The following is a 16,518-nucleotide window of genomic DNA, read 5'->3' on the forward strand; positions in this document are numbered from 1 at the left end:
ACAGAAAAGAAGATGCACTTAGCCCACAAAGCAAGTATGAAGGCTACATACACACAGAACAAATTTAAAGTAACTTTCTCAGGTTTCAGTTCTTAAGAATTAAAAATAATTATTAAACTTACCTAGATGTAGCAGTGTAAACTGGGCTGCCAATTCCTTCGCATCTTCTAATGTAGTGCAAAGTTTGTCTGGCATAAAATAACTCTGGGATCCATTTGCAATAGTAGGAATAACTATCTTATATACCAAGAGTACTTTTCCATCCTGACTTGTTGTTGAATATAAATAGTATTCTGGTGGTGCCCAGTTATTTTTGTTGCAGTAATAATCCAAATGCATTACTGCAGAACTGAAATGATTGGATTTTAAAGAATACATGCTAATTGGAGTAAGCTTTGTCCCTGGAAAAAATGGGTAAGTACACCTTTCAATTTCAGGGGGGCTTGGACTGTGCTGACCATTAAGACGAACTGAAAGATTTGCTGGTTTTCCTAATGATTTTTGATGTCCATCTTCCTTGTTTGCAAAGACTAGAAGATTTTCAGAGTTGGGACTAATCTGACCATTAAGATGCTGTCTCCAAGTGCTTTCTTTGTTTACAGGTTTTGCCAGTGTTACCTCAATACTAGCACCATCAATGCATTTTCCATTCATAATTGACATAGCTGCAACTGCATCCTCTCGGTTGAAAAAATGAACGAAAGCATAGTCTCTCAGTTTCTTTACACGTTCAACTGCTCCTGGCTTGAATTTGTTAAATTCAGCCTTAATTGCATCCTCTGTAGTAGAGATCATTAAATTTCTTACATACAACACTTTAACCCTCTGCATTGTTTCTTCATCAACTTCTTTCTCTGGGTCTGCCCAGTCTACTTGAATAGTATGGCCCCATAGCTGGAATGTTCCTAGGGCAAAGAAGTATTAGATTTAGTAAAAAGAAAGCTAAGTGATAAATAATGTTTATTAACAATTACAAGAAGAACTAAAACACTGAAACAAGCATGTTATTTATAATACTAAATTTGAAACAAACCTCTGTTAATATGTTTTGTTTGCACTCACTTTGCTAAAAACAAAGACAACATTACTTGAAAATATAAGGTCAATATGAAAAATTAATCTTTGTGAAAAATTCTTTAGTAATGTTCATCTGTATAATACTCAGTCTGCTTCTGCTTAAATAACAATCATTAAATAACAATCATTGCCAATTTTGCTAAAGATGACTGCTTTTGTGAAACCTGTGTAGTTTCAAGTAGTCAAAAACTGCCGGTTGATGATGCAATGTATTTTTTAAATTGTCACACTTTGGGGAAAAAATTCAAAAAACAAAATAATGTGTGTCCATGTTAGAATGAGCCCTATTAATTTATTTCCCCATATGCATTAAAACAAATTCACTGAAGATGGTAAAGCATGTTGTTTTTTAAAAGTTCAAATTTGAGTGTCGTACAATTTTTTTTTTACACTTGGAGAGTTGGCCTATTATTTCTCCTGTTACTTTTCAAGGCTTGGATAAGCTTCTTTAACATCAATGCTTCTTGTCTGTGACCAACTTAAGACTTTAGGTGAACTCAATAGGAGTTTTGTCAATCACTTCAATAGATCAATGATTTCACCCGGTTTTGGTGGTATACATTTTCTTTGCCTGTCACTCTTGTTTCTGTAACTCTGTTCCCTCTGATCTCTTCTCTTTTTTCCTTCCAACTCTCCCCCTTGCTACCATACCTTTTGCTATAACTCCCTTACCCAATTCTAGTCACTTCATCCCTTCCCCTTTCTCTCCATTAATGGCCTCAATTTAAAAAAAAATCCCTTTTCAGGATAGAACTAAATGTGTCAAGACCCACTGAAATCAGCAGAGTAAGATAAAGTGGTATAAGCATAGATTCAAACGTGGAGATCAATTATAAATGCTTGATTTTTAAATTTCACATTTTAATAACAGAATTAAAGGCTTACCTGGAATTAGTTTTCTTCTAGCCATAGCAGCAGCTCTGTGAGACTCATATTCTACAAAAGCAAAACCACGATTTTTAGTTTTGTCAGTAGCACTTGGATAAACAATAACATCCACCACTCCTTCTGTAACTTTCTTCATTTCATCCAAGATTTCTTCTTTCTTTTTCTCTTTTGGAATAGCTCCAATAAATAATCTGCAGTTGTCTAAGCTTACACAGACACCAATAAATTTTCCTGGACGAATTTCATAATTATTAAGGATCCTAATGGCCAGCTGGGCTTCTTCTTTAGTTGTGTACATCACAAAGGCATATCCTCTATTCTCACCACTAAACTCCATCATCAGTCTGAACTCATAAATCTTTCCAGCTCTCTCAAAAACAGGGACTAATTCATCTTCATACATATCACGAGGAATCTTCCCCACAAAAACTTCACAGCCACGTGGTGGGGGAGGACCTTCCCAACCTTAAAAAAAAAATTGTCCAGCAACAAGTAAGTATGAATGCCATAACCACAAACTTTCTCAAGCAGTATTTTTTCAGAATTTGTAAACACACAAATAGAGCTTCTGATTTATTGATAATACTATACAGTATGTTAAAATAAATCAATATAATAATTAACTTTCTATCTTTTTTTGACACCCCTATAACTCTAAAAATAAGACAACCCCTTCCTACAGTTTGGCTTTAAAAAAATTTTTTTTACTAAGTTACCATAAAAGAAATTAGAGGAAATATATTCACAAATAATTTTCAAAGGAAAAGCTCTAATGCTTTGTCCAAAAAAAGTCAGTTACATTATACTGTAAGGGAGATATGTCAGTTTTCCAAACTGCACATATCTCTGCATAAAATAGAGGGTGGAAATCAATCCAAATCCTTCCCCGACTACAACTGAGATATAGCTATGGCAGATACATACTGCTTAAAAATATACAGAATGTGTTCCTCCAAAAGCTAGCTCTGTTCCTGATGTTTATGAATTGCAAGTGTCATGCTTCATGAAACAACAACTTCAGTTTCTCTTACCTGAATTTATACATACCATACAATTGCTATTAATATTATCTAAATTACTTTTATGATTGTTAGAAGAGACTAAGTTTAGATTAGTTTTTTACATTTCAGTTACCCATGTAATATAATGGTGATTAACTGTACTAGCAGTGACAAAAAACTCCTATTTCACATCCTAACCCGCAAAAGTTGCTTCTATTTTGATCTCCACACCTCCCCCGGGCCCATTCTGTCTTTTCATGTTACTGATTCTCGCTGTGTTCCTTCTCTTTCCCTACCTCACAGAGTTTATTCCCCACCCCATCCCCTAAAATACCACACATTTTGGTTCCCTTTTCCTTTTCTACTCAGTGTGGGGCCTGACTCTTGACTTGAGGTGCCATAATAGATTTTCTCTAACAGTACTGGAAGTAGGCTGTGAGCCCACCCCATCCCCTGTAGCCAGAGGGAGAATTCTCATCGCTCTTGAAGATAGTGGGAGGAGGCAGTGTCTGATGTCAGACTATCCAGCCCCAGTCCAGCAGTAGTCTATTCCCTCTGCAAGCTGGGTTTCTCCATTGAACCAAACAGCTAAGAAGCTGTAACATGGAGAGCCATGAAACTGCTCCCATGTTCACAAGTTCTTCAAGCTAGCATTTGAGCGGCACACAGCACAGCCTCCAAGACTATTAAAATACTTCAAGGGATTTAAAAATGACAAACTTCTCACCTACACACACCTATGATTATACAACAGATTTAAAACTCTGGAGGATTATTCCAAAATAAAGTATCCCAGACCACATATTCAAAAAATGACATTTATCACCAAAAGATCAAATATTGCATCTCTCTTGTGCTAAAGATAAATATATTTTACTGTCAATCACGTAAAGTTCCAAAACAACTGCAAAATTCTCTTCTCCCATTTGTGCTGCAAAATTAATGCAGATCCTTATGGCATGTTGTCCACTTATTCAATGTTTCAACTGAAGTTCTGATTACAGGATAGGTTCAGAATTTGCAATAATATGCTTCATTATTCTCTAACATGTTGCTCAACCCTCTAAACATTATGCTGATCTGAATGTGCTGTCAGATAATATGTTTATGGGCCCTCAGGCTGTGCCGTTTCATATCTTGCTCACGGTATGATACAGAACATCTTGTCCTTGCCAAAAGATGAATATGTGGCATATTTTTCACTTGGCTGACATAACAAAATCTTGCATCCTTTGCATATTTGATCAATAATTTGCAGTCTGCTGTTTTTTTCTCATATATTCAAAAACTGTAGGAAAATTGTACCCACTTTGCTCATCCCATAATTCTCCAGTTTCACAAGCTGATGCCAAATTAAGTTTCATATATACTTCATGTCTGAGTTTATTTATGCTATTTCTCATATTTAGAAATTTGAGAATGTTTGAAGAAGATAGGTGAATTTTCCTTTGAAAATATTAAAGAATTGTATCCTGTCCCATGTAAAATTTTGATTATGCAACTAAAATCATATGGTGACACAAATCCACAATATGTTAAATACCACTGTGTGCACTAGGATCTTTACACTATTAGCTGTAAGTATCCATACATCAATTATTTAAAATTAAAATTGGAACAAACATTCTGATTTAACTGTCCTTTGTGTCAGTCACTCTCAGGACAAAAGAATCTGAATCAGTGGTACATGGCACTGAAGAACAGTCTTTCCTAACCTGAAGAAGTGAGAAATTAGACAAATCCTTAGTTGGGGTTTGAAAGTACCCACCAAATCCATGTATATCTTATCTATCCTTTAGCCAAGGTAAGTCTTCACATGCACTGATTATCTGGTATCACCACAGATCTAACAGAACATTATCTTTCACCATTTCATACAAAAAATCAGATGATTTCAAAATTATAGGATGAATTTTACAGACCAATTTGAATACTGATAAACACCCCTTTGTAACATACTCTTCATCTTTGCACATTCTTTCCCAACTTAGAATGAATGAAGAAAAAAGTTTTGAAACCTAACAATTGCATCTACATGCAAAACAAAGAGCAGATTTGAGACTTATGAGATGACCAACAGCATGGAGACACAGGAGAAAGAGGAAAGAAATAAAATGGGAAAATAAAGAGGCAGGCCAGCTAGTCACCAGAAGGTGGATAAGAATTTTCCTACATTTTACATGAAAGTTTATCAATAATTAAGAGAGTTATTACAATAACTACTGTAACTAATGTTATAGTGATTAAATGTGCACAAACATAAAATTTGAATGGCCCAGATAATCCTCATTCACAGAAAAATTCCACAGGTGCAGCAGCAGGGATAAAAACTCTACTGGTTACCTTTAAAGTTTTTACCAGATTGACTGGTGAAGTTTGCCTCCAAACAGAATGATCAGATTTGCCTGCTGCAATCTATGAGCTGCTCAAGAACTGCACTGTACATAGCAAATCCTCCTTCACTTGTTAACCTAATCTTACAGGTCAAAGAATTAATGCAAAATATATACCATATTCAGACACTGAAGCAGCACATCATTCTGCCAAATGCTGTTAAGCTATGTTCTCTGCTGTTTTTGTCATCTGTCACGCTGCTGATGCTGTTTTGATGAATGGTGTATTTCCAGCATGGTCAGATTCTGTATCTTTTTTCAGACATTGGCAAAATTTGTATGCACTACACCAGTACATTCAAAACTGTGACCAATGGCTTCCTTAGAGAATCATGAATGGTTCATGGGGGAGCCATGAGAGTATGGGGAAAAAATTTTAATAAGTCCATTTTGGGTTTTTTCCCCTAATTAAGAAACTATTAAACTAAGCTCAGAAATCATTTAGGTCTTGTCCTGCTGCTACCATGACTGGAAGCATCTCAATGTCCTCCACTCCTTCACAGGGCCTTCAGCAGAGAGACTTCCTGCTGGGTTAATATTCCCCAGAAATCTCGGCTGAAGGCCCCATGCTGAAGCAAAGCGCACAGAAAGCCAGCAGCATCATCAGCACTGCACTAGCACATAGGGAAGAGGGCTGAGGCAGAGATGGGCAAGTTTTATTTTTTTAATGGAACAATTTTTACCAAGTGCTAAGCATATATATAGCTGAAGATTTTTTAAAAGTTAAACAGAAAATGAAGGAAATAGACAATACAGCAATAGTTACATTATGTTTGGGTTTTCAGGTCTTGATACTACTTTGGAAAGTACTTTGGAAAGTCCACAGCCACAATGTATCATTTGTTTTCAAACAATAGTGAATAAAAGTACAGGCCCAGGGGAACTGTAGCAACATTTAGAAACCAAACACCTAGAATTTGTAAATAAGAGCTGTGACTTTTTCCTTCCAAAACACGAAGAACTAAGGAAGCAAAAGAGTAATGTCTAATGAAGGAACCGTTCTTCAAAATGCCTTAGAAGCATCTTATGTTGTAACCATGAGAACTGCAAAACACAAACAAGCACACACCACTAAGAAGACCTTTCTATCTTCCAGGAGCAATAGACATGCGTACAATTATGACTGAGAAAAAAAGCCACCATAACACTGAAAACCATTCCTACATCAAATATGACCATCCGTCAACATGCTGATGGATCTTACTGAAAACATCCAGGATTAGTTGATAGAACAAGTTAAGAACAAGATCCTCAATAAATTCATAGTGGATGAAGGTTTTGAATGGACTGTGTGTGGGGCTGTGCACTGATGGGGCAGCAGCCATGATCGGAAAGAACACTAGGGTCACAGAATGAGTAAAGAAAGTGGCACCAGCAGCAACTTGGACTCACTACATGATTCACCTCCAAGGTTCGACATGTAAGAAGCTGTAACCTGAAGTATGAGAGGCCCTCAACGTAGTTCCCAAATTTGTTAATTCCAGGCAGCAAACATATCATTTTAGTATGCTGTGTGAACAGATGGGCTTTGACCAAACTCCACTTATTTCACAGAGAAGTCGGGACTGTCATGTGGGAAACTGTTACAACATGTCTTTGAATTGAACAACTAAAATCAGAGTTTTTCTTCTTGGAAAAACAGATCTTGCAGACTGCACGTGTAATGTGGACTTCTTGACTGTATTAGCTTACCTAGTGGACATGTTTGGCAAACTGAATTAACTGAATCTAGCACTTCCAGGTAGAAAAGCAGATATACTAGATATGAAAGGAAAGTAGGCAACTCATGAAGCAGCTTTGTCTTTGGAATTGCCACAATGAAAAGGGAGTTACCAACACGTTTCCAGTGTTATCAGACTTTTAAAAAGAACAGAAAGTGATCAAAATACCATTAAAGACCAAATATTGACTCATTTGTCTGAGTTGTATTCCCATTTTAATAAATATTTCCCTAGATTTGAACATGAATCTTGTTACTGATTGGATTCATAACAAATTCTCAATAACAAGTGACTCCACACCAACCTTAAGTATTACATTGTCTAGTGATCACATGTAGAACTATTCAAACATAACAATCCAGGAATTCTGGATTTCTGTTAAAAGACAGTATAAAGAACTCAGTGATGAAGCTTTGAAAATACTGCTCTCATTCACTTCCAGTTATCTTTGAATCTCGGTTTTTACCAATGATTTCTGTAAAACTAAACATGGAAATAATTTAAATTTAGAAAATGCTGTGCAACCATGTAGTTCAAAATAGACCTATTCTTCTCATTAAAATTTTAAACAGTGTCCGAACTTGCCAAAAATTCATATTTTTAATTGTTTAAAAAACCTGGATTAGACCAGATTACATAATTAAACAAACTATACATATTTAAATAAAGTCCCAAAACCAACCAAACTAGTGGTCCTTCTTGAATCTAGTGTCCTGAGACAATAAAAAAAAAAAACGTATTTAGTTGTGGGGAGCCACCAAATTGTAAGGTATCTGTAAGGGAGTTGCAGTACTAAGAAGTTTGGGAACAATAGTGCTCTTCAAACTCTTGACAGATTATACTTAACTTTTCCTAATTATAAAACTAGCCTTTGTTCTGTTGAATTATACTTATTGTACTTTAGAATTCATTTTTAATTTGGTTTCTAAAACAAGCTTCTAAGGCCTAGATCCACAAAGGGTCCTACTGCTCTACTCAGCACTGCCACACTTATCTTTTAGGCAACCTTCCACCCAGGAGAATCCTCAACCCAAAGTTAGGCCCCAATGCTCCCTATACAACGCAAGGGAAAAGTTAGGCACCTGCAAAGATTCACAGATGCCAGCATACTGAGAGGTAAGCCACCTAAGACAAACAGTAGGAAATGCTGAAGAGAGGGACACTGCCTAAGTCCTGCCCCTCAAACCTAATTAGACAAAGTATTTGCTAGGGATTCACAGCTGTGATCCCTCTCCTGGAATTAGGCGCCTAAACCAGGTAAGCCATTTCTCACAAAATACCAGAGAAAAAAAAAGTAAGAGCAATAACCTCATTGCATTATAGCCAGCATCACAGTGGTTAGGGCACTCACCTGGGAGGTGGAAGATCTGTTTTAAATCACCATTCTGCCTAATTTGGTGCAGGGACTTGAACCTCCCATATCCCAGGAAGTGCCCTAACAATAGGGGTATGGAATCACACTCTCTTTGTCTCTCTAGCCCAATGAATATATAATTTATACAATGTGGAACAGCTTCACAACAGAAGAAACTGACAGAGGCTCACCCCAGTGTACAAATAGCGTGGTGGTTAGGGCATTCACCTGGGCTGTGGAAGACATGGTTCCAAGTCCCTTTTTCCAGTCAGAGTGAGGATCTGAAAACAGGTCTTCTACATCTTAGGTGAGTGCCAGTGGGCTATTGTGTATTCTCAGTATGATACACACACACACCCTGCTCCTGGCTATCTTTTGTGGTTTCCAGATCAGGCCATGATAGGAGGAAGAATAGCAGCATTAGCTCGAGATGTAACTCTAACGTTGTTCCCAGCTCAAATCTGGTGCACATATGCAAGTCTCCAACTCAAGTTAAGTTGTGGTTTAAACTCAAATTAGCTGGCCTATCCAGGGGGAGGAGGATAGACTGAAGGTTGAGTGCTTCTGATGCTTGAACTAGTAATGCTATAAGGACTTGGGTCCAGATTTTTAAAGGTATTTTAGCATTTCTCAGCTCAGCATCACAATGCCTAAATACCTTTAAAAGTAAGTGCCTCGGCTCTTCTGCATTGCTAATACATACACTCTATGCTGCTCAAGTGACATTTTGCAGCACAACTGCACTCACTCAAGCTCAGCTAACTCCAGAGGAGTTAACTCATGGGTAGATAACTTGAGATAACACTGCAGTGGAGTCAAGTCCAAAGACACTGAGTCTTTCACAAGTGACCTGCAATTGCTATAGATAATGCAGTTTCCACCATTGTCTGTAATTTTATCAATACAATCCTTTGCTTTATTTACTTCAATTACTTTACTCAGCATAAAAGCAATTTTTCTTAAAGTCTGAGTAAAATTCATTGAGCTGGTTTTGAAATACCCACGTATGAAAAATTGAAATTTCTCTATTTGTTCCTGCATCCTGTATTCTGAATTCTGTATTCGTATAACTTTAATAGTGTAAAATATCAGTTCAAAACTTGGCAGTAAATCTCATGGACGACAGTGACTTACAAAAGGCAATTCAAATTTGAGGAAAACTGGTTCAAAATTAAAATTTTATCTGTTTCAAGTTGACCATGCTGTGCATGCACACCAGAATTTTAAGTGCACTCAAGTGAAGAAATAGCTATTATCATAACATGTATTAACTCCAAAAAACAAGTTCAGACCTCTACAGCCCTGTCCTGGCACCATTCCTGAACTACACATCCTTGCTGTACTTCAAGCAATGTTAAAACAGGACTGGTTTTGCCACTGGTTTCAAGCTCCACAAGCTTTTGTTATGGATTTTTCCCCCCTAAAAACAAAAAGATGAAAATTCAAAGATAAATAACTTCATTCATGCTGTTAAAGTTGGGAAATGAAGCGCTCAATTCAGGAAGTTACACAAGTTAAGGCGTCTTCTTCCATGTTACCTCGGTTGCACTGCACATACAATGTAATCTCAATTCTCTGGGATTTTGTGTGGTTTTTTTGCTAAATGTCAACTTCCGCGGTTTAACTGTGTGCAAGTGAAGATGGAACTTGGCCTGGTATTTTTATAATTTCAAACAAATGCTCACCTGGTGGAGGACCACCAAATTTTCTTTGCCCATTTTCTTGAACCATGCTGTAGCCAGTTTTTTCCATCAAAGCTAGTAAGGCAGCCTCATTCTGAGTACCAGTTCGGACTTTACCACATCCATTTGTTACATCTGTATTTTCGTCATGCATATTTGCAATATCTTCAACAAAACATTAAGACAAAATTTCACATTAAAGAATTTCAGTTATCCACATACAATAGCTAATAAAAGACAGAAAAGTAACAGCATAAGTTATTTTAACTTCTGCCTCATTAAATTCTTTCCTGGCAGAAGCAAGCTTTTTTGTGTTAAACTAGGAAGTTATCCATATATTTGCTCCCAAACCTAGTCCCATTTATTATAATAGAACTATGCATGAGAATACAGTACACATAGCAATAATAATTTGTAGGATCTAGCCTGAAAGTTCTGTTTTATATGGATTACTCTCCAATGGAGTGTCATAGGTTGGCCAAGTGCAGTGCTTTCTGCTGAAGTTTCCCCTAATGTCATTAAGTTCACCAAGGCTTTATGTAGGGACTAGGGAACAATGCTCCTTAGGAGTGGGTCTAGATTATTAACCTAAAACCCAGTGAAAATACAAGTAAGCCTTCACCCCAGTGTTTTAAAGTCAGTATCAGTTTATCCATTCCCACCAGGATCCACCATTTGCCTGCAGCAGGGTTCTCAGCTCAGGAAGCTCAGCCAGTCAGGAACTGCATGCTGCTCTATAGAAGAGCTGCAGTGTATACAGCTCTGCAGACCCTTGGCTCCCCTCAAAGAGCCAGCACCATGACATGGACGGTTCACAAGTTTATGTGCAGAAGTGTAATGAAGTTCCATTTACAAATCCCCACATATGCATGAAATAAGGACCCATATCTTTTTAGTAATACCATCTTGGATTGCAAATAGCCTTACTTATGTCCTTCACTAAAAGTTGTTAAAAGTGACTTAACTCACAACTAGGTGGTATTTCTGGGGCCTGGAAACTTGCAAAGGGACCAGAGGGTGCAGTTTAAGGGGCAACAGCGAGGCAAGCTCAGACTGGAGTCAGAACAGCCTCTGTTAAAGTTCAGGACGCATTTGCTGCCTCTGAACATGAATTAAACTCACTTTCTTCAAACATAGCCTATTATGTAGCTCTTAACAACATTCATGGAAATCAAAAAAAGTCTGAAAAAGTAAGGTTATTAATTCTATCATCATAAATATTTCAAGTCAGCATGTCATGGCACAATCTTAACTCAATTTAGAAGAATTTAAAATGAGAGGAAATCAGAGTTCCCGCACAATATTTTAGAACACCCTAGTTCCAACTGATCTTCAAACAAAAGTTCAACTTGAACGTAAACACACAATTTTAAAAACACTCACATTATTTTCTTTCAGCTTCTATTAACATGCCAAGTTTGAGAATTTCAGCACTTTAATTTTAATGTCAGCAATATTTAAAATGAGTAAACCACTTCTGAAGTGTGCAGGCACAATCTATCTCTCCAAGTGCACAAACATAGAAAACAAAATGTGCGCATGCATAATATACAACTTTAATATACTAACATAAAAGAAAGTCAAAACCATTTTTTCTAAGTAAGCATAGGTGCTACCCCTCAAGGAAGACTTTTAGATAGATTAAGAAAATTAGATGAATATTTATCATCTCACAAATTCAGGGAAAGCAGGTATAGTTGTATGAAGAATTTTTTCCAGGAACAGTACTTTAAAAAAAATAAATAATAATAATAATAATGGAAAAGAGAATTACTTAAAAAACCACTAACATTAAGGGCCTGATTTCCAGCCCCATTTGGAAACTTGGAAACAGTGTATTTTACTCCTGAGAGAATTCTGTGCCACTGCACAATGCAGAATTGGCGCTACAGAGCTGCTGACTGCCACAAGGCAGAGCCAAGATCCCCAGCTCGCAAATAGAGAACACTGCCAGAGGAGAGGGAGGAGAGGCTGGAGGATTCCCAGCAGCTGCAATTCCCAGCAAGCCCTGAAGGAAGGCGGTGGCATGCAGGAAACTCCTACAAGCCCAGGATCCTGCACCAGGCTATTTCTCCCTCTGGATCCCTAGGCTCTGAGGGAGTGCAAGGGTCTGGGTTGGGGGATTCCCTGCAGCTGGGCTCTGGGGGAAGGGGGTGCAGGTGTCTGGGCTGGGGAGCACACTTCAAGGCAGGACTCCTGGGCTTTGGGGGGAGGGGCGCAGATCTTTGGTCTGGGGGCCACCCCACAGTTGGGCTCTGGGGATGCAGGTGTCTAGCCCCCCAGTTTGATTCAGGGGATGGGACAGAGAAACAGAATCTGGGTTGTCACAGGGGTTTCTCTAAGTCTGTACTTCTATGAGAATGTTTATTGTCTGTACTTTGAAATAAATTACCAAAATAATTGAAACTGGCACGATTATAGTGTTATACAGCCAAATAAAATATGCAGAATTTTCCAGCATTTTAAAATATTGTGTACAGAATTTTTTTTTTTTTTGGTGCAGAATTCCCCCAGGAGTAATATGTGTACAAACTTGCATGTGTACATTTTTCAAGCAGTAAAACCTTACATGGGCATATAATAGGCTATCTTATTTTGCATGTGTTAATTAGCATACACATATGTAGGTATAAGTGTCTGGGAAAAAATGATTCACAGAAAGAAGGCTGCTGTTTGAAAATAAGAGCTTAAATACATATCAGACAACTAAAAACATTTTTTCGTTCAATCCACTGATCTATTTATTATTTTATTACTATTTATTAATGCCCATCCCACTCCTCCCTTCTTTTGCAATAAAATGGAGATTAAGACAGGCATGAGGGAAAGGAAAGAGGAATAAATGCTGTCCTGGGAATTACTGGATAGCGATGATGATGATGGTGGTGGTGAGGGTGTCATAACTGCAGCTGGCCACATACGGCTCTCTCTTTGAGTTAGGACTGGTCTTTGCTGAAAATTACATTGGCATAGTTCCGCCTCTCGCAGTCCACAGCCCTGAGAGACAAAGTTAGGCTAGCCTAACCTACAGTAAAACGAGACTCCTGTAGCACCTTAAAGACTAACAAATGTTTTGGGGCAGAAGCTTTCATGAGCAGAAGCCCACTTCATCAGATACATTCTGCCCACAAAAGCTTATGCCCAAGTAAATTTGTTAGTCTTTAAGGTACCCAGGACTCTCGTTTTGCTGAAAACAGACTAACAGGGCTACCCCTCTGCAACTAACCTAGAGTGTAGATAGTGCCAGGTCTATGGAAAAATTATTCCATCCATTTAGCCACCCACCGCCTCTGGGGCAGCGAGATTATTTACAGCGAAGGGAGAACCCCGCTGCACTGAGCTGTGCCGCTGCAGCTTTTTAAGGAGAGACATAAGCCCTAGTTACTTTTCGCGTGGGTGGCAGCCGGCAGGCCCCGCGTGTCGAGAAAGAACAGCCGTCACTGATCAGACCCTGCCTTGGCAGACGCCCCTCTCGCTGCTGATGGGGCACCACGGGGAGAGTTAGATTTTCCTCAGCTTCACCCAGTCCAATCAAGCTGGCGAGAAGGGGCTTGAGGATATCTGTGGAAACAACCGAGGATATGAGACCCACGTGGCGTGGATGGAGCACGCTGTGTTTGATGGGGGGAGGGCAGGCTGGCAGGACACAGGTACTGTGAGCTGGGGGGGGAGGGCTGTACATCGCGCTGGAGGCTGTGAGACGGGGGCAGGGAAGGTGGACCCGGGGTGGCAGAGGAGAGGCTCCTTGGGTGTCTTGATGTTGCCTTAAAGTCATTGACTCATTAGAGCAACAGTCCCAGCGGCGCGTTTCCCCCCAAAGTCCCCCACCCGCTTGCCCCCCACGGGGCCGCTGGAGCCGCACCCGCCGCTGGGCTGTCAACCGGCGCCCATTGCTGCAGCTCGGCAGGGACTTCGGGCCGAAATTAGCCGGGCCCACCCGCCAAGGCGGGACCGTTACATGGAACGTTGAACGGAAGGGCCTCGCCGCCAACGGCAACGCCCAGGCCTAGGAAAGGGGGAAATAGCAGCGCACGCGCCTCACCCGCCACCGCCTTTCTCACGCGCGTGGTACCAGCCACGACGACTACCAGCGACTTTCCCACTCTTCGACGCCAGGGCACCGTCCCAGCGCCGCCTACCAGTAGCCACCGGAGTGGATGCCTGACCAAACTGACGGGCGCGGGTGACCAATCAGAACGTGTCGGAGGCAGGGCAGGGCGGGAAAGATTTGAAAAAGCTTGGAGGTTGAGGGAAAGAGTGGGGCCAATTAACAAGAGGATATGAAGGAGCCAATGGGAGAGGCGCTATCATGTGAGTGTGGCGTTGGAGGGCGGAGGGGGGGGTGTGAAGCGCTCGTGGGCGTGACCTTTACTTAGACGGCCGCTGGCAAAGGCTCCTACTGTGAGCTAGGCCGGTGCCCCAGTGTTGCACGTGAATCCCAGTCCCCTAGGTGTAGAGTGTTCATCCAGCCATGGTTGCACATCCTCAGCCAAACTGAGGGGAAACCTCTGGATTTCATGCTTTTTGCTCAGCTTAGAGTGACTTTAGTTTCATTCATTACATAAAATAAGGACCCTTAGCTTTTTAGTACTGCCATCTTAGATTTACGTGCAAACAGCCTTACTTATGCCCTTCACTAAAAGTGACTTAACTCACAACTAAGTGGTGTTTCTGGGGCCTGGAAACTTGCAAAGGGACCAGAGGGTGCAGGTTAAGGGGCAACAATGAGGCAAGGTCAGACGAGTCAGGACAGACTTTTTTAAATTAAATTAAATACTAGGCTGGGGCTGAGATAATTTTGAGCCTTTCTGAAAGTTGGAGTGAAAATGTCGAATTGCAATCTGACAAAGATACGCTTTTACATGTTTTGCCTTAAAAAAATTTAGTCTTAAACAGCCCTGCAAAAAGTTAGAACATTTACCAGGTGCCAAGTTACCTGAAGCAAAATTGCAGGAACATTCACAAAAAGTATTCAGTTTTATAGAACCTCACTGGTGCCAGTTAATAACCACCACAATTACAAATAGACACACAGCATGAGAGAGAAATTTTAAATTATTTTCTCTCTCCATTATATTCAATTAAATAATGGAGCTAAGCATCTCTTAAATGCCACAGCAATACGGCAATTGGAAGCCATGTATTTTTTACACAAGCACTTCCAGAACCACAACAAAAGTTGGAATTTCTCAGGGGTCAGAGCATGGCTGCAGAACACGTCATGCACATTTGATGGGCATACATCAGCGGCACCAGAAGTCTGTAAAGTTTGTTGTGGGCAGTTTAATTTTGTGTCTTCAAAATGTTGTGTACCTACTGCACAGCAATGAGGGCATTAAAAAAAAGTATATAACTTTTAACTCATTAAAAAAGTTCCCCAGTTTTAATATTGAAATGCTTAATTTCATATTCCTGTGAATTGGATAAATTATAACTTCAGTCCCTTCCCCAAGGGGCCATTACAGGATTCTTCCCTATAGTGACATGTTTCAGAGCTTTGTCCAGTCTAATTTTAAATGTTTCCAGGTCATTTCTAATATGTCATGGTAGACAATTCTGCTAAACAGTTTGCTCATTTTTTTCCAAAAGAGGTGCTTTGTTCCATTATTACTATTAATGGAATAAAGCTTCAATAATATGTTTTACATTTTATACTTTTAATTGAAAAAAGCTTAATAGTGTACCCAGTGATATCACTTTGTATAGAGTGTCAACACATTCTCAGGGCAGATGCCTACACCCATTTTCCCCTCATCCAAATTAGTCATGACCTCTCTAACATAAGGGAAATGGGTTTATGTAATGTTAACTAGAAAAGTTCAGTGCATGTTGGCTGCAATTTAGTCTTTCAATTGCCTGAGATGAGTCAGTGCCCAATAAGAAATTCCATGCATTTTGGTTATTGTTATTTTACAATAGTTTCTAACTTGAAAAAATATCTGAGTGTTTTCTCTGGATTCTGTGCATGTGAAGTCTCATTGTACATGTTGGACTGTCCCAGACACTTTTGAAGTATTGCTGTCTGCCATTGTAGTGTACAAGAACTGGATAATATTATTTTAAATGGTAAAGGAAATTTTTATTAAAGAAATGATCAGGTACAGAGTTTAAACAAGAGAGTTTTTGGACATCTGGGCATAATGTACAAATTATCAGTGGGTACAGAGTTTGGTTGGAAGTCGGTAACTACAAGGAAAGCATAATCTGTGGTATCCCAGATGGAGGGTAATAGGTTTGGCGGTTTAAAATACAAGAAGTTGCGTAAAAGGGTATGTTGTTCATACAAAAGTTAAGTTTAAGTGTGGTTTGTAGGATGTAGATACGGTAATGAAAGCAGGTTGACCCTCTTTGAGTGAGAATTATGGAATAGATAATCCTTCAGTGCGTACGATCTGTCAGAGA

The 16,518-nt window shown here is 39.3% G+C and overlaps 1 protein-coding gene across 2 annotated transcripts in view; it reads right to left on the reverse strand.

Annotated features, from left to right (window-relative positions):
* Positions 1–14,293, reverse strand: part of RBM46 (RNA binding motif protein 46) — a 33,581-nt gene extending 19,288 nt beyond the window's left edge. For both annotated transcript variants that reach the window (XM_067551857.1, XM_067551856.1), the window contains exons 1-5: positions 13,979–14,293; positions 13,502–13,677; positions 10,120–10,281; positions 1,963–2,430; positions 123–905 (exon numbers count right to left, since the gene is read on the reverse strand). In XM_067551857.1, coding sequence (XP_067407958.1) covers positions 123–905; positions 1,963–2,430; positions 10,120–10,270 — 1,402 coding nt within the window. In that variant the 5' untranslated portion in view covers positions 10,271–10,281; positions 13,502–13,677; positions 13,979–14,293. The remainder of the gene's footprint in view (positions 1–122; positions 906–1,962; positions 2,431–10,119; positions 10,282–13,501; positions 13,678–13,978) is intronic.
* Between the last annotated feature and the right edge of the window lie 2,225 nt (positions 14,294–16,518).

The sequence above is a fragment of the Emydura macquarii genome, unplaced genomic scaffold (assembly GCF_026122565.2).
Source record: "Emydura macquarii macquarii isolate MOO-44397 ecotype Brisbane River unplaced genomic scaffold, CSIRO-AGI_Emac_v2 contig_1363, whole genome shotgun sequence".
NCBI classification, from domain to species: Eukaryota; Metazoa; Chordata; order Testudines; family Chelidae; genus Emydura; species Emydura macquarii.